The sequence below is a fragment of the Trichosurus vulpecula genome, chromosome 3 (assembly GCF_011100635.1).
Source record: "Trichosurus vulpecula isolate mTriVul1 chromosome 3, mTriVul1.pri, whole genome shotgun sequence".
In the NCBI taxonomy this organism is placed as follows: domain Eukaryota; kingdom Metazoa; phylum Chordata; class Mammalia; order Diprotodontia; family Phalangeridae; genus Trichosurus; species Trichosurus vulpecula.
The window spans coordinates 322,311,757-322,338,527 of NC_050575.1; the positions used below are offsets into that span (position 1 = coordinate 322,311,757).

The 26,771-nt window shown below is 38.8% G+C and overlaps 1 protein-coding gene across 1 annotated transcript in view; it reads right to left on the reverse strand.

Annotated features, from left to right (window-relative positions):
* Window positions 1-18,835: 18,835 nt before the first annotated feature.
* The window catches only part of ACTR2 (actin related protein 2), a 61,854-nt gene continuing 53,918 nt past the window's right edge, over window positions 18,836-26,771 (reverse strand). Inside the window, exon 9 of the mRNA XM_036748529.1 lies at window positions 18,836-21,876. Within this exon, the coding sequence (XP_036604424.1) occupies window positions 21,706-21,876 (171 nt within the window). The 3' untranslated portion in view covers window positions 18,836-21,705. The remainder of the gene's footprint in view (window positions 21,877-26,771) is intronic.

A 26,771-nucleotide genomic window follows, 5' to 3' on the forward strand; every position in this document is an offset into this window, starting at 1 on the left:
AGCTAAAAGAAAGTCTGGAAGTGGCAGAGAAGAAGACTATGCCAACTCTTCTTCCTTAAAGAGGTCTGGGGGAGGAATGAGAGAAAATGCAGTTAGTACTGGAGAAGGTGGAAAGGGATTCAGAGTCTTCTAAGGGGAGCCAGGTTTCTGTTATTTCCAGATGAAAGGATTGGGAGAGGAAGAAGTTTAAGATGAGAAGTTTGTTAAAAATAGAGTGCGGGTTCCAAAGGCTTCTTTCTCAAGCCACCAAGGAAGAAAGAAGATTGGGCTGGGGACCTTATTTTGAATCAGTACGGTTTGTAAAGGTTGGCTTTGGTCTCTGTTACAAACTTTGCATCTAAACAGCTGTATGACGTTAAGTCCCTTTACTTCTCTGGGCTAAGTTTCCTCATATGACAAAATGACAAGATTGGACTAGATGGTCATAACATCTTCTTCCATCTCTAATATCCCATGGTTCTGTTTCTCTTCCCAGACCTAGAATGTCAAATGAAAGAATCTAGTAAAAACAAAACCACCCACCAGTCAGGATTGCCTGCAGTCCTTAATTTGAATCTAGTCTTATCAGTGACTTCTGGGCCAGGCCTACCTCAGGCCAGTCCCAGTGATTCAGATTCAGGTTTGGAAACACTTGTAGACCATATAAAATTGAGTAAAAATAAATTTATTTAACAATGAAAGATTTCAAAAGGATCCAACCTGATTTAGGGAGATGCTGCTCTCCTCTAATTGACTTACACCGCAGCAGGGAGTCTGTCAAGTCTGAAGACCACCAACTCTTCCTGAGCTTTATATAGCTCAGGCAACCAGGAAGACATGCCAACAGCTCAAACCCAAATCCCAAGAACAGCTTCTCTGCTCTTTTAAAGGGAAACCTGCTCAGCCTATGTAAAGCAAATATTGTTCCTACCACACAGATACTCTTTCAGTGTTGATGAAGAGGTATGAATGAAGGTACCTTTTCTGAAAGGGAAATAGTCTTAGAGCAATGACAAACAGGGCTGTTATTCTGGGCAGGAGTAAGCCCACCATATCTTCGGTAGGAAAAGCTACATTTTTTTTAATTGCCGGAAAAGATGCCGGACAAAAAGTCCCTAAACTGTGCCCCATCCCTTCCTTGCTTAGTGAAGATCCCATGGTGATTAGTATGGCTGTAGATAGCAACCAGAAGAATGATGGGAATTGAAAGGAATTTTCTGTCTACAATCCAAATAGCTCACTGAGTTCAAGGAACAAGAACCTGAAACATAAACAAGAAATGCTAAAGAGTCTGAGCCCTGAGAGCTTCTGCTTGCTTTTGGTTCACTGGTAGTATTGGCTGTTGAGTCGGGTTCACAAAAAGAGTTGAAATAGCTCCTGAGGTTATGACTAAAAGAGCTGATATCTCACCCCCTCACTCTACCCCAATTCCTCCCCTCACCGCCCCCCCACCGGAAGCTTATGAAAAGATAAGCACATGGCAAAAGAACCTGGAGAGAGCAGCCCGGTGTAGACACCAATGGATGACAGTACTACATAGGACCAGCAGGTTGCAGTGCAATGGAGATTATAGCTCAGATATAAGGTATGGCGGGCTCATAACAGTAGCAATAGTTTAATGACAGCCAGTCTCTGCCACTAAGGAGTGTATGTTCTAATGGAGGAGAAAACATGTTAACCATGATACATATAAGATACACACAGAGAATAGAAGGGAAAGGGAAAGGCATTACCATCTTAGGGGACCAGGAAAAGTCTTTAGCAGAAGGTGGGATTTGAGCTGAGTCTTGACCTGTCACTGATCAAGAAACCAGGAAAATTAAAGGAAGTGACAGGGCAGAGCATCCTAGGCATGATGGATAGCCTGAGCAAAGGCGATGAGATGGGACATGAGTGTGTTGTTTGAGGAATTCTATAGTTCTATGAGTTAGACAAAATTCCCCTGACAAAATGAGGGAGAGGAGTGGAAATGTAAGTTCCAACCTGAGCAATTTAACAGAAGTCACTGCTGCCTATAATAGGAGGCTTATGAAACAAGAAAAGCAATCTGAGGTCCTTAAATGAAAGATTCTCTTTAAGTACGAACAGTGTGGCCAAGTAGTGATAGAAACAGAATTAAAATAATGTCATCTGCTGGGAATAAAGGCTGGTTTCACAAAGAACAAGTTCCATACCTAAGGCTTCTCTAATGCGCTTAATGTATGCCCATGGAAAGTCATTACATATGCAGGGGAGTTGGGGGTGGGGTGGGGGAGGGGTTGTTAATTGTCAAGTTAAACCTGACAGATCATCTTCAGGCTAATTTCACTTGGCCCCGGACTGTCTGCCTGAGTGGTTTTGTTTACATGTACAAAACCTGCAAAATATTTGGCTCCAACATGCTCCAGTCCCCAAAGCCCCGACAAGAACAGCTGTGTAAGACGAAGACTTCAAACTGCCACATACCACTTGGCTTATTAGTACTTGGCAAACTAAAGGTTGGGATAATTTAGTATAGTTACAAAACGCATGCTATGCCTAATTACTGGAGGTGTTTGGGTGCTGTAACCCCCAAACCGAAGATCTCCAATAGGTAGGTCACCATCTTGGAAGTAGGATTGTTCCCCTTCTGGTTGGGCCGGACTATCATATTTATGAGCAAGGCCCTCATCTAGAGTCTTCTACCAAAGACCCTGTGTCATCTGTGAGGGAAAGCAAGCCAAGTATATCCCTTGTTTTTCCTTAAAACACTGCCAGAAGGAGAAACTAGGATTTGGGTTTTCTTTGGACTAATCCTTAAACGGTCATTGGATCTCACTCTCCTTTAATTTTTCAAGTGATTACTTACGGTCAACAGTAACATCAATAAGCCCGTTTAATTCCACCCTGGAAAACTCAAGTCCACTTTGTAGCTCGACTTCTAAAATTTGCTGTGTATATTTAAAACGACTAATATGTGGATTGTGCTGTGTCTAAATATACAGAAACATGAAACTAGTCTGTTTCTAATGCAGCTTTAGACTTAGCCAGTCGCTCCACCCTCCCTGTTGCTATTTTCTTGGTATTCCCACTTTATGTGAAAGCATTTAATATTACCCGTAAACCTCAAATCTCCCACATGTATCTGAATTACTGATTCTTGCTCATCTGAAGAGCTTTCCTGAGGCCTTTTTTAAAAAAAAATTTTTGTTTATCCTACACAATTTCCTTCCTTCCTTCAAGTTCAGTAGTCTTGGTACCCCAGGGGTTTCCTATACTAGGCTAACCACTAATCATGTCCTTCTGCCCCAGCAACAGCAAGGAAGAATGAAGCTTCCTCCCTTTGCTCAGTCAAAGGAGGGTGTAAGCGGTGATGGTGAGCCTAAACAACACCGCTATTCATTGTCTGGAGAGCTGGGAAAATATCCTTGAATTCAGATAACTAAATTAGCCGCTGCTTGAGTAACACACAGCTGCTATGTGTGGGTCCCACAGCATCTTCTCTCCAGATACAATTCTTCCTAACATGAGCTCCTAACATGTGGGCCTTGCATTAGATTGTTACCACCAAGGAACACACCAAGAGCATTCTTGCAGTGAGCCAGTTTCAGAGAGCCCTCAATACAGAAGTGAGGACATGGGCTACTTTAAATACTTGCCTGCCCTTCCCAAATGTTCCTTCTATGGGCTGTTTGGATTCCAAGGCTTCTGTCAGCTTTAATAACTTAGATTCTTTCCATTTCTTGCTTTCCTGCCTTGAATGGAGATTATGAAAACTCAGTTTACTCATTTGTCAAGTTTTCACATGGGGTCTCTTACCAAAGTGAACACAAAAATTCAAATAGGTAAAATTAAGCCAAAGCCTACAGAAAAGTCCCCAACTTGATAAATCCTGAAAGTGTGACAAGTCTGCATTTGATCTCAATATCTTACTGTTATATAGCATTTACTTGTTAACAAACAATTCAGAATACACCTAATTGTATTCTTCAAAATAGTTTGTTATACACAGAAGAGCAAGCACTTTCAAACCATAATAGTGACTGCTACATCAGTGTCCCCAATGCCATTCTCCTACTGAGTTAAATTCCACCCTCCCTCCTCCTTTCCTAACAAAGATATAATTTCCCCCAGGACACTTAGGAAGAGTCAAAAAGAAAACTTAAACTGAATGTGCATTTATTCTTCATCTTTCTTACCTACAATTCTCTTCAACAAGTCTCAGTAGAAACATGTTGCCTCTGCAATAGAAGGTCACCTGCTCTTTCTTCTCAGTCCAGGTCTGACAGTCCTAAGGGTCTCAAGTCATTGGAAGACAAAGCACTTATAAGACAGTCTCTTAAGAAGTACTTGTCAAATTAGAGTGTCCCAGCTTCCTTTCCCCAAGGTTTAAGTAGTGGATTCTAGAAATACAAACCAGGGCGTGATAAATTTCTACTTCATAAGCAATTTCAAACAAAGTATATGAAAAGTGCCTCCCCTGTGCCCAGCACCATGCTAGGCACGTGAGATGCCTACTATGTGACCTGGCCTTCACTCTTGGAAAAACTCCAACTCAGGGTGGAGCCTTTTGGAAATGCCAGAAGGTAAAGACTTATGAATTTGTTTTTAAGAGGAGCTTTGGCTTCCCTGTTCCCTGTCTTAATTTTTTGAACTAAGAGTCCCTTAGCTTTGAGGCCTTTCTCTGTAAGCCAATAATGACACTGAGAACCCCAAGGAAGGATGAATGGTGCTGGGCAGTGTCACACCTACATGACTCAGAATCTACCTTTGGCCTAAACGGGAATGATTTACACAGATCCCGTCACAAATCGAAGATATCAGGGCCTAAATGGTTTCCTCCTTAAATCAATCTCAACATTCTTGGCAAGCTCTCTTTACTCTGTGTGGTGGGCAGCTGTGGTTTCAGCAGGGTAGTTTTTTCCCCCCAACTACTCTCCTCTTCCTGTCTTGTGCGGATGCAATTCTCTCCCTCTGTCTGCTTCACAGCTAATTATTTTAGCAACCAGGCTCAGATCCTAAAGAAAACAGCCCATATTCTTGAAAGCAAGAACTATATTGAAATGTAGAGGGAAAAGTCCCTTTCATCTGTCCCATCCCTTTCTGAACAGCATCATCCTGGAAAGAAGCCATTTGGCTTAGTTGACATTTATAGGATGAGCTTTACAGCTTTGTATACGTTAACTCATTGGATCCTCCCAACACTGGGAAAGCAGTAAGCAGGACAGGTGGGATTAGCTTTACTTTATAGATGAGTGAATGGAGGCATAGAGAGGACTTCTTTAGGGTTACTCAGTAATCGGCAGAGTGAGCAATAGAGGCCCCACTTTCCCACCCTGTCTTACCATCTTTCTACTATTATATCATGCTACCTATTTACACTTATTTTCTCTGCATTGATCTTTTATTAAGCCCTTGAACCTTGTTCTAGACCAGGGCTTCTTAAGGTTTTTCCACTTGTGACCCCTTCAGGGCTGCTTAAACCATGGGTCATGACCCCTAGACTGCTGGGAGAAATAAAAGGCTTAGATAAGACACTGGCCCCTGCCCTCGTGGAGTTTACAGCCTAATAATAGCAGGAAATCTTACCTTCAATTAATCAATCAAGACTTAGGGAGTGAAGGTGTGACGGTGTGACGGGAGGCTGGATGACAGGAAAGGTTTGGGACAGTTGCTGCACAGACACTCTCTCTTTCCATATAAGCCTTGCTCTGATATTTATTTACCCAAGGGGTTTCAATTTTGATAGTATCCGTTCAGTGAAAGCAAACTCCAGAGACAGCTATCTTTCCTTTATCTGCTTTTGACCTAAAGGCTGACCTGTCCAGTTGCCTTGGAAGAGCCTCTGGAATTTCATGATTCCCCCAAAGTAGCAACACGCTGTAGGGTTAGTGCTGTATCCTTTCCTTCAACATTCTAGTCCCTGTGATCAATAAAGCCCAGTAGTATGTGGAGGCAGTAACCACTCAAGTTATTAACAGGCTACAACTGGGAAGCTCAGTATCTTCCTCATCTCTTCCATGCCTCTAGACTATCTTTACTACTATCTACCTGAATGCCACCTGAACAAAACCATCTTCCAATTCTCAGAAGAGGTTTTATTAAATAAACATATACATAAATACACAGCCCACACAAATGTAATGAAACATTAATTTCCAAAGAAGTCCTTTTTTTTTGTTGTCAAAATTGTCCATGTAAGATTTGTCTGTATTTATCACCATTTTTTCCTTCCTTCAATCTGTTTCCCAGAGGAGACAAAGACCTAACAAAGGGAGTGCTACACAAATATGAAATGGAAATGGGAAGAAAGTTACTTTGTCTTCACTTTGAACTTGTGTTAGTAATGCAAAGAGCAGGGTTTTTGGTATCTGGTCAGAACCTCAGTGCTTTGATAGTGTGCCCTTCTTCCCTGGATGCTTAGCAAACACACAGAGGTGAAGTTACCAATTTGAACACCCGGCCCCTCCCACAAGTTTGCCTACTTTGAGGGGAGTCCTCCTCTCAGTCTCCCTTCCATAACCTTGGTGGGAACAGGCAGCACCCAATCTCTGAGTTCTCAGAAATCTCAAAGGTGACCCAAAATAAATCATGGTGTCTCTGTTACCTTTGAGGGGAACGCCTCAGCAATGGACACAACAGATCACAATCCTTTTTGTGTGTGTTCATCTACGTCAAGCCTGAATCTGTTAGCTCCCTGGGGCTGGATGTTGGGTATGTGGAAGGTCAGGGCTTTGGTAAGAGGACACGATTTTGTGCCATCTGTATTTGATGCATTCAGTTTTTTATTGTGCCCAAGTTTGATGTCACTATATTATCTAAATAAGGAGTCTTGTCTTCTTGGCATAAAGTCTAAGTTAATAGCTGGATCTAAAAGAAAAATAGCTTCAAGGAATGAAGGCTGAGTCAAAACTTAACTGGAACTTGGTGTAACAGGAAGGTAGAACTGAGGTATTTGCAGGATGTTGTCACACACTTGTTACACTAGAATTAATAAACACTAAAAAGATAGGAATAAAAACTTGTCACACCATTTTTTAAAAAAGTCGGAAGTGTTAACAGCTTAAAATAGTAGCTAAAGTGTTTTTGGTGTCCCTTACACCTCATGTTTTTAAGAAAAGGCTAACAGGAAGCATGAACATGCTAGAAAGCCACAGTTGTAGACAACACTGCTCTGCTTTAAAAGACACCTTGTGACTGTTCAGTCCGTTTTGCTGTCATAAGAAATATATTTATAGTAATGTCATTAAAATTAATGTGTAGACTATTGGTCATTAAGAACAATTAGACACTGCTACTCATGGACAATTTTCAAAAGGTCAACATTCAGAATTGATAAGGCTTCTGATGATCCGGCATGTGTTTTTATAGCCATCTGCGCTCTCAATCTCAGAGGTGATGTTTGTAAAGGCTGGAAGCTATTTTGTTCAGTTTGTCGATCTACAAGTGAAATGGAAAATTTAAAATGATAAAGAATAAGACAGTAAAACAGAATCCAACCCATCTCTTGTGGAATCATATGGCGAGGGAAAACATCAAGGTTTTACTACTGCAAATCAGTTTTCTAGGGCCTGGAAAGTCACTTTCACGGCTTGAAAGTTAGGGAATCTCCTGAAAGTTGCTCCCTATTGACTCCTAGGATCAGCATAACCCGCTGCTAGTAAAAGACGCATTTCTCAGCAAACAGAAACTGAAAACTAGACATTCCTTTCCTGAAGAGCATTCACCCTACCTTGCTAGTGCCCACACCTGCGTACCACTTGCTACTCCTTACTCTTTACTGCTAGCTTCTGCTTTCAGGACATCATCCTCATCTTCCTCTCCTGGAACCTTGGGTTTGTCTTCTGGCTTTCCCCTTATATTTCAGGAGACTCAGGCCTCCACACTACCTCATATTCCCATGCCAACCCCAGAATGGCTTTGCTTTCTTCCCCCACTGGAATTTAAGCTCACTGAAGAGAGGAGCTGTCTTGCTTTCTTGTATTTGTTTAGCATAGTGCCTCTAAATGTAGGTTGCTAGGTGGTGAAGAGGATAGTGCTAGGCCTGGAGTCAGGAATATTCATCTTCCTGAGTTAAAATCTAGTCTCAGATACTTCCTAGCTGTGTAACCCTACAGTTAAACCCTGTTTGCCTCAGTGTCCTCATCTGTAAAAGGAGCTGGAAAAGAACTGGCAAACCACTCCACTGTCTTTGGCAAGAAAACCCCAAATGGCTTCATGAAGAGTCAGACAACAAAGCTAGTAAGCACTTACTAAATGCTTGCTACCTAGCTTTCTTTCTCTTTGTCTACAAAGGAAGTAAGGTATAGCAGAATGAGCACTGTACAGTCAGAAGAGCCCTGTATTTGAATCCTAGCTCTGATACAGTGTGACCCTGGGCAAATCACTTAGTCTCTTGGAACCTGTTTCTTATCTATAAAATAGTAATACCAATATCTGAAGGACCAATGGAGATGAAATGTTTTGTAAACCATGAAGTACTTACTATATAAACGTAAGCTGTTGTTATATAGGAGTGATCTGCCTGCGTTCTTTATTAACTTCTCCACTTTTGTAAGCATGGGCAGTGTGGAGCAGTAGAGAAAGGCCTTAGGAATATCCCAGGCAACTCTGGGAATTTCCATACCTATACAAATGAAATCACCAACGCTTAAACGTACATATGCATGTACATATGTAAATATGTGTATGCCTAAATATATAGTTATACATACAGGGTACTCCTGTACAAACATATGTACACACACACAAAATATACACACATACAAGGTACCCCACATCTACGCACATGGAAAAATCTTAGTACAGTTAAGCTATTAAAGCTACTAAGTAGGGGGTGTGTGTGTGTGTGTGTGTGTGTGTGTGTGTGTGTGTGTGTGTGTGTGTGTGACACACTAGAAGGCAGCTATGTGGTAGACTGAATAGAGTGCTTGGCCTGGAGTCGGGATGACCTGGGTTCAAATACAGCCTCAGTTTTCTCATTTGTAAAATAAGGATAATAATAGCATCCTACCTTGCAGGGTTATCATAAGGATAAAATGAGTTAATGTTTGTAAAGATCTTAGCATTGTGCCTGGCACATAGTAGGCTCTACGTAAATAGTAGTAGCAGAGTAGTAGTATTCTATGGAACGCTAGCTGTTTGGTTTTTTTTTTTAACCTTAAGTCTACAACAACACTGAACCCTACAGTTAAAACTCAATAAATATTTGTTGACTGATAGAAAATATTTTTAGTTTAAACTTTTAATGTCCTTTGCTCTAGGTTCTCCAATAAGGACTTCAAGTTCTTAAGGAACCAATTAAATTTATAAGAATATACAGGGAAGGAGAAGAAAGCAGATTTTTAATGGAAAAAAAATTTTAAACTTTGAATGTCAAGTGAAGACATCTAGACATTATTTAGGAGGCGATGGGGTGACAGCAAAGATTTCTGAGTACAGGAATAAATGTGACTGAGATCACGCTTCAGAAAGATTAACCTGGCAATAAGGCATGTAGGAGGAGCTGGAGGGCAGAAAAGGAAGGGGTCAGGAAATTGGTCAGACTTTATAACAGTTCAAGTGAGAGGTCATGAAAGCCGGAACTAAGGCAGTAGCAGTTGATTTATGGCGGTAGGAACTGAAATAAGAAATCTTGAGGAGGTTGAGTCAGCAGTATCTAGCAATCAAACAAACATGGGGAACAAAGAAGGTAAAGTCAGGAAACTCAAAGGTTTTGAGCCTGGGCGAGTAAATAAGCCTGGCGATACTATTAACAGAAATGCAGGATATCATGGAACTATTAGGGTTCTCTTTAGCGATGAGGTAAGGAGAAGAGGAAGAGGATGATAGGTTCATGGAGTAAGGAGAAGAGGAAGGGGAAGATAGGTTCAGTTTTAGATCTGATGAGTTTTAAGATGTTAATGACACATCCAGAAGGTTATTCAGTAGTTGGAAATATGAGTCTGGAACTATAGTGGAGATAAGAATACCATCTTAAAAAATACATAAGGTTTTTTAAAGACAACTACACCAAGTACTTACTTACAAAATAGCTGTGTTTCAAAAGTTCAATTCTAAGTTTATTGATTAGAATTCAAAACTTTCACATAAAAATATTGTAGTTGGGTTGCCAGGCTAGCCCATAAAAACCTATTTAGCTTATAGATAAGGGGAAACTGTAGCATTACTACTACTAGCCTGAGTTCCAGATTCCCAGAACAGAAGGCCATTGCATACTGGATAAGGAAAGAGAAAAGTGAGCAGAAGAAAAAGGGTAGAGGCTAAAGGAAAGCTAATGATGGCACATCCATAGGCTGTCCACTAGATAACTTGAAACATGAGTTTAAGACTCAGAAGATAAACCAGGGGTAGCTACTGCAAGCATGCCCTTTTACTTCTCTCCTTTTTAGGTAAGTTTAGTGCCAGAGGCAAAATTTCACAACAGGTAAAATTTGTCTTTGGTACCTTTATACCTCCCTTACTACTACCCTCTCTGGAGAAACCCATGTTGCTTTAGGTTTCTCCCTGTAATTACCCAACTTAATCCTCCCTGCCCTCTCCTAAAAAAAAAAAAAAAGCATGGTATACTCCCAAAGTCACCTACATGCCTTTCCCCAGTCAAAACTCCTTTTTCTTTAAATCAACTGATCCCAGCTTGTTAGAAGTAATCTGAGTTAATTCAAATTATTAAGTGACTAAGAACCCTATAATATTTACAGGTATGTGTGAGAGAGAAAGAGGGAGGGAGGGAGGGGGAGAGGGGGGGAGAGAGAGAGAGAGAGAGAGAGAGAGAGGGCGAGCTAGATAACTCAAACGAATCTCTAACTGGTGGACAATATGACAAAGTTGAGTGAAAAATTTTGGGCAGTATGGGGAAGAGATATTTAGGTTTGGAGAGCCAACCTCATAGGCCACAGTCCCCTACCCCACTTTCAGCCTACACAGCTTCTTTTTCTGTTTCTAAAAGCTCCATTTTAAAATTAAACAACTGCTCAGGGAAGAGAGGGCTAGGAGGGTGGTTATTTCTAAGACAGGGGATTATCTGCTTCATTCAAGTGTCTGAAAGAACAGATAGGTAGCAATTCATTTAGGAAAAGTAATTGGTTATATATCATTACTACCTATGCAAAGCTTCCTAGACTGGAATTCGTAAGACCTGGAACCTACCCAACTTTCCCTACTGAGATGTATGACCTTCGGCAAATAATTTCACCTTTCTGAGCCTAGTTTTCCTCCCATGTTAAAATCAAGAGGGAGGGATTGATACTGCTATGGTCTCTTCCCGCTCTAATTCTATTCTACCTTAGGCAACCACATTGAAATAATTTATTTATTGTGTGGATTGGATATTCAATATCCAAAATAAGGTTGAAAAGTGGTTTCCATTTAAAGTTCCTTTTTAAATTGTTTATAAGTTGGGGAAAACACACAACCTTGTGGGCTGTAAGGATCTGTTATCTGGATTCCACTTAAAAGGCAAAGAAAAGTATCCTCTCAGTTTTAGAAGCAACTGTTTTGGCCATTTGACTTAAGACTGTCACCACATTTAGGGGACCTAAAATGACACTTTTTTACACTCAAAAAATACTACTCTTGAGGTTTTTCAGTAGTTAGGTCTTAGGAAGAAAAAGACAGGGCTGGGCATCATCAGACTTGAGTTTCAGTTCTGACTGCCTCTTATTGTTTGATTTATTCAGCAAACCTATTATATAAGTACCTACTATGTGCCAGTCATTGTGTGCTAAGCTCTAGAAATATAGTCAGAAACAGCAGTTTCTTCCCTAAAAAAGATTAAATTTTATGGGGTAAACAACACAACTCAAGTAAGTGCAAGATATATACAAAGTTAATTCAAAGTAATTCTGAGGAAGGGGTACTAACAACTGAGGGGGATCAAGAAAGGACTCTTGTGGGAAGTGACACCTGAGCTGAGCTTTGAAGAAAGCTACAACAATTGTAAGATGGAAGGAATAAATGCATTATTGGCAAAGGCTTGGGGATAGATGAAATGTGAGGGACAAGCAAGCTGGCAAGTCTGGAAGGGGTTACTGGAACTCTAGAAGAGACCTCAGAGGCCACTTCACCCAACCTCCTCATTTTATAGATGAAGAAACTGGAGCCCATTCCGGCTAAATGACTTACCCAAGATTACTTAAGTGTGAGGTGGCAGGGATGGTTTCAAACCCAGATCCCTGAGACTCCAAACCCAACACCACTCTTTCCACTGTACCCTGCTGTACCCCCTGTATCCCATCACTCTGACAAATAGAGGGATTGGAAAGTGGAGAGACTTGTGGCAGGGAGGCAAATAGAACTATTACAAGGATCCAGGGAAGAGATGATAAGGGCCTCAATTAGAGTGGCGGCTGTATGAGATGGTGAGGTAAAATTAACAAGCCAAATGTTGGGTGGTGGAAGAGAATGGAGAGCCAAGGATGAGACCCAAACTGGGTTACTGGATGGTGGGGTACCTTTGGCAGATGTAGATAAGTTGGGGGAGGGGGACTGGAAGGAAAAGATAACAAGTTTGGACATGTTGAGTTTGAGATGCCTAACAGGCAGCTGGTGAGGCAAGGTTGGAATTTAGGAGAGAGAATAAGGCTGGATATATAGACTTGGTAGCTGATAAGTATCTTCCTGGGTCTGTTCCCTGATCTATAAAGGACTGGATAGATCCTAAGAAATCATCCAGCACTTAACAGTCTAAAAATTAATGAAAAGTCATCAAATTTGGAGCCAGAAATAAAAAATTCACCACTTACTACCATAATCTATTTCTTATTATCTTTTGTCTGAGCCTCAGCAAGGGAGAAAATTTCATGTCTTATTCTTCGAAAAAAAAAAACAACCCTGAAAATGAAATATAGAAAAGTGAGTGCAATAAAGAGAAAGCAGTTCACAATCAGGAAATCCTTAAGTTTGGTTTCCTAACGTAATGATAATACTTTCAATTCTCTTGTGCATATTTTATGATCTACCTACCTTCCCCCTCAAGAAAAACAGAAAGGTATACATTTAACAAAAGAAATTCAACAAGATCAGATTAATGTTGTGGTAGACCTTCCCTTTAGAGTTTCCTGAAGCGAATGCCTAAATTCTCAACCTTTAGGTAGTATTAATGTCTTCGCATTTAAAAATTTATAATCAATCCATCCTTATGTACAGGAACATTTATAAATAACATCCTTACTGAGCTTCTGTTGGTAAAATTTTAGATCTTGGGTTGTTTCTCAAGGAGAATAGAATGGGACACAACAGACCTTTTTTCTTCTACCTCTCAAAATACATATTCAAATGGCTAACTTTGTATCAAGTGCAAAAGGTGTTAATTCTGGAAATCTACTTGGGACTGAGAAATGTACCATACATGATAGGAATGATAGGTACCCCCTTTTGTACACCCTCCCCACTCCCCCCAGGGTTTCAGATAGGTTTTTTTCACTTGACTGAACCTGGCCCACCCACACTGGGTTGAGAGACCTTCAGACTTAAATCATTACACCCTGCCCTGATGACCAGACATTTCCATACAAAGCTAAAGTGGACTGCAGGGTAGCTACATGCTACTACTCTGTCTGAATGCTTTTGCTATGTTAGGGTTAAGTAAGCCTCCCTTTTGTTCAGTGTCCAGGCCTACCCCAATACCACATTCAGCAAACTTTTGCTTCTACTTATCCCACACCATTTCCAACTCAGCCTACACTACCTCATGCAAATTCTTCAAGGTGTCTATTTACAGGTGATCTTGGAAAAACTATCTGCAAAGTGCCTCACGGTCTACACGTTGAGGAGGAAGGAAACAGGTCTGAATCTTTGTTTCCCAAGAAATAAGGAAAAAAAAATAACTTTCCATTTAAATATGAATTCGCATATCTTCAAATAACTGAGCAAGGTATTATGCAGTGGGGACAAGGTTGTTTTATTTTCATGGGATGGTGCTTGTAACAGTCTGTGTTTGGCCTAGTCTCTTACTTAGAGTCCTGCCACAGAAACGGACTGGCTAGGTAGCCTTGGATAAATCACTTAACCTGAGTCTCACCTTCCTTACCTGTATTCTCATTTTTTTTTCACAACTTGCTTTTTATGAATATTGCAAAGAAATATTATTCATGTGAATAAACTATGATTTCAGTGTATATAGATTCAGCGTATTTCAGCATATATAACTCCCCTACAGGGGTGGGGGAACTCATTCCACGAATGCAAATACAACCCTAAAAAATTGAGTAGCTAAGTCCAAAGGACCTTTCTTAGATATATAGGGGTTAAAGTAACTTGGCCAGTGTGATCAAAGGGAAATGAACTTAGGTCTTTCTGATTCCAAGATGGACATTCAGATACTATAGAAGTGATTAGCATATGGAATGGGTAGACTGGGGAGCTAGAATTCAAGTCTTGCTTGCTACCTATGTGACTGTGGGCAAGTCACTTAACTTCTCAGTCACAGTTTTTTCGTTTGTGTAATGGGGATAACAGCACCAACCTCAGGGGGTCATTGTGAGAATCAAATGTGATAATATACATAAAGTGCTTTGCAAAACTTAAAAAGCTAAATAAATGCTCTTATAAAACAGGCACAGCTTGAGGAGTGGATATTCACACAGGGCAATTTAATTGAATTAAACAGTAACTTTTTTACCCAAATCCCTTTAACATCTCTTTTCCATCAGTCATTCTATTTACTCATTTCTGACACTGATGGAATTCTCAAAGCCATCCTTTTATAGTTATTTCCTTAAGACTGTGAGAAGTATCTTCTTCCCTTGTACAACAGCTGAAGAATCACTCCAGAGAAACATTAACCCTCCACATACCAATATAGTCTAAAATGATTGGTTAGCACACTCTAGTTGGTTTTTGAAAGGCCAAACAATTTCTCTAAGGTCATGTCACGAATAAAGTATTAAACAGAAATCAATCCTTTATTTTTCTAGTCTACTGTTCTTTTTTGGTCTGGAATTGTGAATCAATCAGCATAGGAGACCTTTATAGTTTACAGTCTTAGAGTTACATGGACACTGTGTAGAGTTAGAGTCTTAGAGTTAGAGGACATCAAGGGTCAGCAGTAAGGCTTCAGCCCAAAGGCTGCCCTGCTATTGCTAGTGCTCTCTCCCTTACCAATGTTTCTTGTTTTTATATACATTTTGTCTCTCCTGATAGAATGTAGAGTTCTTGAGAGTGGGGATAGTTTCATTTTTGTCTTTGTATGCCCTAGTACCTACATAGGGCACTTAATAAATGCTTGTTAATTTGAATGTATAACTCATATTCTCTCACAGAGTGGTAAAAAGTTCGGGTTTTGGAGGGTTGAGGGAGAGGGGAAAAAGGGCTCAGCATGTAGTAGGTGCTTAATAAAAACATGATGAGTAGTTTATTGACTACATACTACTATTGCACTTCAGACAATGCCTTTACTCTGTTGTGTAAGCAAACTAGAATGATACCCCCATAAACATATCCCATGTAAAAACCGAGAACTAACAACAGGGTACTATGAAGGCTTTATGGTGACTGTCATAACAATACCCATCCATATCAATACTTTTTTCTCTCTCTTCTTCCATGCTGCTGTTTTGCCAAGACTTTGCCCCTTTCTACTAGCTAGAAATCCTAATTCCTCCAATACAGCAGACATTTACTAAAATTATGATTCATAAGGAACTAAGCATGGAGGATAATAAGAAGGTAGGTAAGACAAGATTCCTTTCAAGAAGTTTATTAATCTAATAAGAAGAAACACATAGAAAATATTAAAGGGAGAATGAGTGCAAAGAAGGGCTAGGAAAAGTACTATGAAAAATCTGGAAGAGTCCCTCTCACTTGGAGGCTGAGGGCAGGGAGGTTTGTCAGAGAAAGCTTCATGGAAGAAAAGTGGCACCTGACCTAGCATCTAAAGAAAGGGACTTCAACAATTTGGGAGAAGAGATGCGACAATACATTCCAGGCAGGAGAGGACAAAGAACAAGAAAGAGAACAGACCAATTTGGCTAGGCTGTAGAATACACAAAGGTGAAGGGTATGAGATATAGGTTGCAGCCAAATTGTGAAGGGTCTTTAAATGCTAAGACTAGGCAAAAGGAAGCTGCTGAAGATTTGACTAGTCACATTAAGGTTATTCAGGCAAAAATGTGAAGAATGCATTGGAGAGGGCGTAGACTACATGCAGCAAGACTAGCTAAGAGGCCATGGCAATGTGACAGAATTTAAAGATACAATTAGCAAAATCGGACAACTAACTAGATGTATGTGGTGAGGCAGAAGGAACAGGGAAGGGAACAAGCTTTTATTAAATGTAAACTACACATAAGGCACTGTACTAAATACTTTACAAATATCTCATTTGATCCTCACAACAATCTTGGAAGGTAAGTGCTATTATCCTCATTTTACGGCTAAGGAAACTGAGGTAGACAGAAGCTAGGTGACTTACCTAGGGTTATACACTTAGGGAGTATCTGAGGCTGAATCTGAACTCAGGTCTTCTTGACTCCCAGCCCAGCGCTCTGTACCTAAGGACAATTATGACTCAGAGTTGTTAGAAACCTGGTTGACCAGGAGGATTATGGAACCATTAATAACAGAAGGAGGTGGTAGGAGAAAGGTTCAGTTTTGAACATATCCAGTTTGATCACAGGTGGACAAATTATAGATAACTTCAGCAGGATGCTAGAAATACTCAACTGTGCAGTGTTAGAAGAGGTGTGGGAAGATAAGCAAACTGGTAGAGCCATCAATCGGTAACACCATTCTGGAAAGCAATTTGGAATATACAAATTAGGTGACTAAAATGTCCAAACCCTTAGACCCAGAGATGACATTACTGGGCATATACCCCAAAGAAGTCACCGATAAGAAAGTTCCCAATATACACTAAAGATACAGCAGCATTTTTCTCTGCTGTCAAAGAAGTGGAAACAACACAAATACCCATCAATTGGGGAATAACTAAATAAATTGTAGCATGTGAATATAATGGAATATTACTGTGCAGAAGGAAAGGACTAATGGGATGAATACAAAGAATCATGGAAAGATCAATGAGAACTGATACAAAATGAAATACGCAGAACCAAGAAAACAATACATACAATGACTACAACAAGGTAAATAGAAAGAATAACCACATATACACACAAAAAAATTATATAGATCATGGTTCAAAAGAACAGATATGAGAAAATACTCCCAACTTACCCCTCCGCAGAGGCGGGAGGTCCATAAGTATTTCACATTGCTCATTTTCAGATTTTTTTTTTGCAGTATTAAATAGCCAGATTTTTCCTCTTTTGTCTTAAAAAACTTTATTTGGGATAGCTCTCTGGGAAGGGAAGTACAGAGGCTGGGGGAAAATGACGGATAGGGAAGTGATAAAGTGATAAATGAAGTCATAGGTATGGGGGAATAAAAAAGAGAAGAAAATGTGGCCAAGAACAGACTCCTAGAGGAGAGAAGCAAAGCACAATTGTGATTTTTAAAAAAAAAGGGAGATGAGAAATCAATAAGATGAGGAGTGGTCAGACAGGTAAGAAAACCTTAAGAGAATTCAAGGGGGGAAAAGTGTCAAAAAAGAGGGGGTGATCACATTGTCAAATGCTATAGCAGAGTCAAGAGTGATGAGGACAGAAAAGAAAAGCTATTCGATTTTAGTGATAGTGGTGAGAACAGAAGTATGATTGCCATGAGCTAAGTAGGTGGTAAGATAATGTAGGCAGAAATATTGACTATTATTCCTCAAAACTTGGCACTAACAGGCAAAGAGCTAAGATGAAAGCTTAAAGAGACAGAAGGGTCAAATAAGGTTTTCCAAGCATGGAAAAGACCAGAGAAAATATATAGCAGAGCTAAGGTTAGGAAGAGAGAAATTAAAGATCCATGAAAAAAGGTGATAGTTGGTAAAACAAAGCCACAGAGATGAGAGGGGAATTAGTATCGGGAAACTGGTGGTGGGGTTAGCTTTGCCAATCAGTATTTCAACCTGTGAAACTAGAGGGAAGGATGAAGATGGGTTGTGGACACAAGTAGGGAGCAGTGGAGCTGAAGTTCACCTGAGATACCCTCAACATAATCAAGTAGGACGCTGGGTTGTATGCTAAACGTAAAGGGAGGCTCTGGGGGGATTTGGAGGGTTACAGAGAAAGTGCATGATTGAGAAAGTATATTATAGAGTCCATAGGAGTGAATAAAAAGATTGTCATGTAGAAGAAACCTGTTGATATCAGAGGGTGTACATTTGTAGTAGACTCCATTAGCAGGACTTTGTGATTTGCTTGGGTAGCTTGGGAATGGGAGAAGACAACAGAATTCAACCAAGGCTGAGAATCATAGGGTGGAAACAACGGAGGGTCAAGGAATTCAAAGATGGAAGAGAGAACATTACTGGAGTGGCTAATGATTAAATATGAAGAAGAAAAAGGAAAATAGATACATCTACCACCACCCCACCACCCTCAATCCTGACTAAATGCTAAAAGAGATAAACTGGGAGTGTCATGTGGCTGTTTAGTTATACATGATATATTCAAGGCTGCTTTAGTTGTTCTCAATTCAGTTCATTCTAAAGCCTGAATTGTGAATTGCCTTTGTGAAAGCCAATCAACCATAAAAACAGGTATGTTATGTTTGTAGAAGATTAGTGGTAATCTGTACTTCTGATAATCTTCATAGTCTACCTCTGTTAAAATTTTCATTCAGTAAAATTTTATAAGACAAAACTAGTAAATAGACCAAAATTAACAGCCTTGGTTTGGCCAAATAGTGAAAGTGGCAATCACAGGAAAACTCAATCTAGTCTTTTTCATAACATTACTTCCTAAATGTTGTCAATTGATCACATTCTAGGCAAAACAAAACATGAATGAAAATGAAACAAAATGCAATCAAACACAATTATCAAAAGATAAGACTAAAACCAAACGAACTCTGAAAAATTTGATTTTATTTTTTAATAAAAAAGGCCTGTGCTCAAATTAAATTTAAAACTCTATTGAAATATTCATTGACAGTTTCTCAAATGGCTTTCCAGATATTTTAACATTGCTCAGAACTATAATAATGCTTTTGTACTATTAGTTTACTTGGGTTAACATCCTAAATGCCAAGGTTTGGTGTGATTTTAAAGCAGATCAATGTTTAAAAGTAGGATGTAACCCCAAGAAACCCTTTAACTGTCAAAGACGTAAGCAAATTCTAGATAAAAAAAATCAAATTAAAGCATCATAATTATAAATTTGAGCGACTGTGGTCTTTAGAAGACAAAACCAGTTCTCTTTCACAGCAGCATTCTGTTTTAAGCTGTGGGAGCAGTTGGAAACTTCCCTGTGGGAACCTTATCTGACACAACAAAGACATCAACTAAACAGAGACACCCAAAAAGACATTTCTAAGTGTACTCATTCAACTCATGAGAATCAGATTTTAAAACGGTATTTTGTAATATATGTAGATAGGGATTAATCATTAAGTATTATTTTAACTCGAAGTATTATGATAACAATTTTCAATTCAAAATTCAAAGGAATAATTTTTTAAATAGAACATTCATTTTGTTTATTTATTCCACGGATTCACTACTGTCCGAAGGTCAAGAGAGTTATTCCATTAATGTTGAGAACAGCAACCAGTACTTCTCCTAAATGTGGATCCTCTGACATGGCCAGTGCTCAAGACAGTGCTGTATTTATGAGTATCCCACCCTAATGAAGTCCATTTATAAGACTTTAGGAATCTCAAATACTTCACATCAATACTGCTAAAATTTATTACCTACTGCTATGTGAAGGTACTGAAAAGCACATCCAGCATGCCTGCAAGTTTGCCTTTTTCCAAGCTAAGGGTAAACATAAGTTAATCACCATTATCAAAATATCGGCTGCATAACTCACCTCTTTTTTGTACTTGTTTCATTTAAACAGAAGATTTTGCTTAAGTTTTCATAAATATAGAAGAACTAAGCCAATTTTTTTTATTTTAGTCAGCCCAAAAGAGGGAAAAAGGAAAAAAGCTTTTTTTTTTTTGGTTAAAAGAAATGAAAGGCAGCATGGCATACAGCCTCAAAGCCAGGAGGCCTGGGGGTTCTCATCATGCCTCTGATACATCTGTGTGATTCTGCAGAAGTCACTAAAACCTTTCATTCTCTAGACAACTCTCCTAAGTTGCCATAGGCAGACCGGGGATCTTCACCCAAGAGAGTTCCCCATCCAATGGAATCATAGGTCCAGTCCCCTTTATCCCATCTTTAAACATCACTATTAGGGAATGAATTTTGCTTCTGGAATAAGGCTCTGGGTCTTCAAAATCCTCATTTTTTCACTCAGTGATACAATTTCCTGTTACTTTATTCAACAGATTTGGAAAGAACTTCATCTGCATGACATTACTTGATATTTCCAATAAATACTAAGAACCACCATGTCGTTTTATACAGATGATGTAGCATAGGCAGCAGCCTGCTACGCATTTACATAGAACAGCAACTCTTCTCTCAAGCATAAAAAATGGATGATAGTTAGCAGCTACAATTATTTTTTTCATTTTTAATCTTGATTTTTCTTTTGTAAACAACATTTCAAACAATTGAATTTCACCCTGCCCCCTTCCCAGTATCAAATCAAGACAAGCAAAAATGACTTGTGAATGAGTATTTATCAACTGGCAACAAGTCCCATAACCCAATGTTATTTTTTTAATCCAACAAGGAGAGGTATCTCTTCTTAATTACTGCCAGTGACCATATCTGCTTGTTTTATTTATATCAGCACTGGTCAGTTACAGGAAATCTCCACTTTTTAAGAACAGTACTTGGCACTAGGTTACTGCCATTGCAAAATTTTAATTTAAGTGCTTCAGAAATAAACAGAAGCACTTTTAAAAATGACCAATTTTACAATTCAGTTTTTAAAGTAATGCTTTTCTCTGTACTTAGAATTACTAAAAGCATCTTTCAATTGAGAAATTTTAGGGAACCAGTCCCAGGATGATGATGGTTTAGAGTTGTTTTTCACTTTTTTTAAGCTAGGGTTAAACCATATGGAAATGGATTAGATATTCTACCCTTGCTTTTTGTATGGAAATGTATACCAAAATTAAAATAGAAAACCTACAAAATAAAAGTAATGTAAATAAAGTTCACCCTATATAATCACAGAAAAGATGTACAGCTCAAAAATCAAAACACAATACCTCTCAACTCAATTCCACCCTGACATCCCACTAACCCCGGGAGGAAAGGGGGGAAGAACTTTAACATTTTAGTTCACAGCCAGATATTTCCCCAAAACATTAACATGGAAGGCTTTAAGGTATTTATAGTAGTAGCAGTGATAGCTTAAAGCTACATACTATGGAAGAAAGGCTACAAAGGGTGCAAAGGTAACTCCCCCACAAAAGTAATGGGATATAAAAGCTGCTGTAAAAGTTTTTCTTAAGCGAAGAAAGGCAAACCACCTGGTGTGCTAAAGACAAAAGCTAGCAGCATTATAGCAGTAAACTGAAAATAAAATGCCTACAGGAATTATCCAAATGCCTACAGAGAAGGAACAATGCAACAGACAGGCCCCTTAGCTCTCATGTTTTGTTTGTAGGGAAGTGGTCAAATTAAATAGTCAAATTTAGCCACATTAACCAACACTTAACAAAGCTTCCCAGAGAAATCAGAACAAAACCTGACCTTTCGAGTCAAAGGGCACAGAGAGGCCTTTTCCATGTCATGTAGCTGAATGAGTTCAAAGATTGGCAATAAAAGGGAAAAAAAAGAAAGCTTTAAAGATGTGATGGGAACAAGCTCTGAGTTTATCGAACAGTCACACCAAGTTTCTCCAGCACACGAACACCCTTTTCCTGGTATTCTTGTCTGGTCATCCAAAAGTTGTCTTTGTCCTTCATGATGTCTGCCAGAACTGCACCACCCAGAAACACCATGTGCTTTCGGCGAGGTGGGTCCTCAATGCGGATCTTAAATTTCTAAAATGGGGAGAGAAATAAAATTAATACCATAAATTGTAGGGAATTTGCCATCTAAATGAACTAGGGATAGCCAACCTGGAGAAGAGTAGATAAGAAGGGGTAGCAATGGCTGTCTTCAAGTATATGAAAAGATGCATATGGAGAAGGAATCAGGCTGTCTAGTTTGGCCCCAAAAGGGGCATGAGAAGAGTAAGAATGCATAGAAGATGCATAGAGAGGCAGACTGAGTTTTTTTTTTTTAAATGAGGATTAAATTCCTAACAAGTAAAGAAATTCAATTAAACATCTATCCAATGCAATGCAATTGAAACAATTATTAAGCACCTACTGCGTGTAAAGCAGCAGATTGGGCTACCTTGGGAAGTAGCAGGTTCCTCCACACTAGGTGTCTTAAAAGATACGATGACCACTTGTCAGTGTCAACTGGTGACACTTATTAGATTTTTGTACACATTTAAGTCGGACTAGTTGGCCTCTGAGATTGTCTGATTTTTAAAAAATCCAAACTCCATTTTGTACAGAGCCAAACTGAAATAAAATTATTTCTTAAAAGAAATAATATAAAATAGTTCTTAAAATACAGGCCACTAAAAAGCAAACTATGGATGCAGGTAGTGCAGAATGCTGGACCTGGAGGCAGGGGTACCTGTGCTCAATTCAGCCTCATACACTCACTAGCTGTGAGATCCTGAGCTGGTTTGTCTCAGTTTCTCCCAAGAATAGTACCTACCTCCCAGGGCTGTTGTGAGGATCAAATGAAATAATAATTGTAAAGTGCTTAGCACAGCGCCTGGCACATAGTAAGTACTATATAAAAGATAGCTATCATCATCATCATCATTACTGTGAACTTGATTTTTAAAAGCTCATGAAACAACAAATGAAATACCGAAAAGAGTAAACACTCTTTGTATTAGCTAAAATAAAATGGCATATTCAATCAGCATTTGGAAAGAAACGAGGCTAAAGATGTCTTTTTATTTCCTACAATCGGTGGAAAGAAAAGAGGAATACAAATCAACTAATTAATTACCTTTTAAAGTTATTCTTAATTTGATAGGATAGACAAAAAGGAAAAAAAATGGTGAACAAGATTTCTAATACTTAATTTAATCTAAACAATTTGTCAAAAGAAATCTCTCCTATGTCAGCAGGGAGAAAGGCACAGTCAAAAGGTATTTATTAACCACCTAATAAGCAAGGCACAATGCTAGACACTGGAGATACAAAGACTCACAGCCAGAGTCAGGACTAAAACAATTTCAAAAACAAACAAAAAACCCAATTAGTATACATTTACGACTATCTTTTAAAAAGGAATTTCTACATTTGAAATGTAAATTATTTATTATTCTACTTCCCCTTTCATTTTTCATCTATATTTTAAAATATATTTTTATGCAGCCTTAATTAGCATTTATTCTATTCTTTCTTCACCTACTTCATGTCTTTTCAAATTTGTTTATATGTCTCGGTTAATTTTAAATTGCATTATAGTATTGAATTAACTACCTTAATATGGAACAGTTAAATCAACCATTACTCAAATGTTGGATAGGTAGATTTTCTTGAGATATTTTTGTATCAAGTTAAATGATATGGCTACTTCTGTAATATTCATTGTGTAATACCAGATTTCTCTACAAAAAGAGTTTACCATTACGTAGTTCCCTTAACAATATAACACAATCTTGCTATTGGGTGAATTTTGTTAAGTTCTGTAATTTTTGACAATCTAAAAGTTATTTAGTGGAATCTCAGAATTGGCTTAATCTGCCTTTCTTTAGGACTTTGAAGTGATAATTTACAATGTGTAAATTATTAATATTTGTTTACATTTGTTCAGTGGGGACTGGGTATTGTCCTTTACAGCAGCTTTCTTTACTTTGTATTTACTTCATATATATATATATATATATGTATGTATGTATGTATGTATGTATGTATTTCATAACTGTTTCGTTTAGGAGCAGAGAGGTGGCACAATGGATAGAATGCTGGGCCTGGGGGAAGTTCAGTCATTTCAGTTCTGTCAACTCTTCATGACCCAATTTGGGGTTTTCTTGGCAAAGATACTAGAATGGTTTGCCATGTCCTTCTCCAACTCATTTTACTGATGAAGAAACAGGGTTAAATGTTTTGCCAAGGGTCACACATCTAGTAAATGTCTGACTCCAGAGTTCAAATCTGGCCTCAGACATTTACTAGCTGTGTGACCCTGGGCAAGTTGCTTAACTTGTTTGCCTCAGTTTTCTCAACTGTTAAATAGGGCTATTAACAGCTTTTACCTTGCAGGAGTGTAATGGGGAATCAAATGAGATAGTTTCTTTAAGGACTTAGGATAGTGCCTGGCATGTGGTAGAGGCTATATAAATATTAGCAATGATGACAATGATGTATCTATGCTGCTTCCCCTCACAGAAAGTAAGCTGAAAAGTAAGTAAGTGATCTGGGCCAGTTCAAAGGTTGAGCATATTAGTGGAGATAAAGGAGTAATTCCAGCATCTACCTTGCTAGCTTTATTATGTACTACTCCTTTTCCTAACCAAACTGACTTTCTCATTGTTCCTCACATACTTTGCCTGAAACACTATTTTGTCTTTGGAGTATACTACAAGACAAATGGGCAGAAAAAGGAATTATATGTGATGTTTAGGAAATAGGTTATAAGCTTAGCACAGAGAAATGATATAGTAGTGACACAGAACTTGACTTATGTGGATAGCTACTGGAGCTCTGCCAAATGCAGAATAGCAAGTTCTTTCTTGGTGTGTTTTAATGATAATTTCACCCTTCCAAGTGAAGGGACCAATAAGGAAAAAGTCTTATTCTGGATCTTAATTCTCATACACAAGGAGGAACTTATTTCTAGGGTATAAATAATAACAGCTAGTATTTATACAGGATTTTAGGCTTTTCAAAATGCTTTACATGTATCACCTAATTTGATCTTCATCAGTAAGGGACATGCTGTAGTCACCACCTCCATTTTACAGATAAAGAAAATACGGCTGAGAGAAGTTAAATAACATGCCCAAGATCACAAAGCTAGTAAGAGTCAAAGAAAGGAATCAAACGCAGGTCTTTCTGACCCCGAGTCTGCCACCAGATCCACCATCACCTCTCTATCAAAACCTTGAAACATGTGACAGAAGACAGGAAAGCTGGGCAGAGCCTGGTATGCACACTGGATTTGGGGGGGAAAGATTTCACAAGAATTTAGGTAGGATTCTAGGGTTTAAAATTCTATAGGGAATCAGCCCAGGAAAGGCTCAATAATGAAATCCTAAGGACACAAAGAGAAAGAGAAAACCTGGATGAAAAGAAAAAAAACACCTGGATGAGGAAAAGGGGTTGTTGTGCAGAGACTTAATGTGGCTATATGGGGAACCTAAAAAAACATGTAAAGAGACAGGTAATGGAGAACAAATTCAAAAGCGCAGCATAAGCCACTAAGAGTAGTATTAAAATTGTCTAAGGTGAGAATGAATTGAAAGTGAGAGAGAAAAAACTGAGGTTAACAAAACTGATTTCTAAAGTTATCTTGTGTATAACCTATATCTAATTGCTTGCCTTCTCAATTGGGGGATGGGGGGAGAGGGGAGAAGGGAAAGAATTTAGAACTCAAAGTTTTAAAAACAAATGTTAAAAATTGTTTTTACATGTAACTGTGGAAAAATACAATACTAAATAAAAAATATATTTAAAAAAATAAAGTTGAGGAAAAGGGACAGAAAGAATAACCAATAGGGAAGAGAAGGTACAGCTGCTAGATTCCTACTTTTTGTATTCTCTGCAAAGAATGATTCTAGTTATGGAGTGTGAGAACAAAAGTGAATAACTGGACATGGATACCCAAGATAGGTAAAGAAATAACAAGAGTACTTAGTTCTCCCAGGTGAGATAAAGCCACCTGACCCAGGTGAGCACCATCTAAGGTACTTCAAAGAACTGGCAGATGTGCCAGATAAGCCAATGGAGACCTGCCTGGGGGCAGCAGGCACATCATTGTTCATTCTCCAACCCTGAAACAAATGGTGATAGAAGTGACGGGCACCTGCTAGGGATCTCTTTTTCATATTTTTAAAGGGTTTTCCCCTATGCACTCTTTGGTGGTGTTACCAGAGTTTTTGTTCATGTGGCCATCTTAATGGAAGTATCCCCAGCATTAACATAAATTCAAAGCTGATATATAAAGCTAGATTACTTCAAAAAGAACTGGGTTTCTAGAATATACAGTTTAACCCAAGAAGCCTTTTAAGATTGTGTCATCAATTAATTTTTTTCAAGTCAACAAATCAGTAAGTATTTATTAAGTATCAGACCAGTACTATACTAGGGGCTGTGAAAGAAACAAAAATGCAACAGCATGGTCTGAAGGAGCACTGGGTTTGCAGTCAGAGGACTTGGGCTCAAATCCTGCCTCTGTGATTTTCTGTATGTATGGGCAAGTCTCTCTAGGCCTCAGTTTCCTCATCTGTAAAATAAATGGAGTTGGAAAAGATGGCCTCAAAGGTCCTGTTTTCTTCTGTCTAGCTGGGGAAAAGAAAAATTATCAAACAACTGGACAACAAATAATATATAATGAAGTGCTACACGGTGCAGTAGAGACTATACCATAAGAATGAATTCACTGCCATATCCTACTGTCTTTTCTTAGTTCTCATCCTTTTTAACCCTTCTGCAAAACTGAACATAGGAGCCCAGCCCCCATTTCAAGATGCTCTGCTTCCTGGGCTTCTATGCAGTCAGTGACCCTGCATGACACTGGCTCTCTCTTCATGTCTCTTTAACTATCCCACTTCTGGTTTCCCCTGGTCTCCCTAACCTTGGTAGTGCAGGCATATTCTGAGATTATGTCCTCATCTTTTCTTTATATCGAGGTTCTTAAA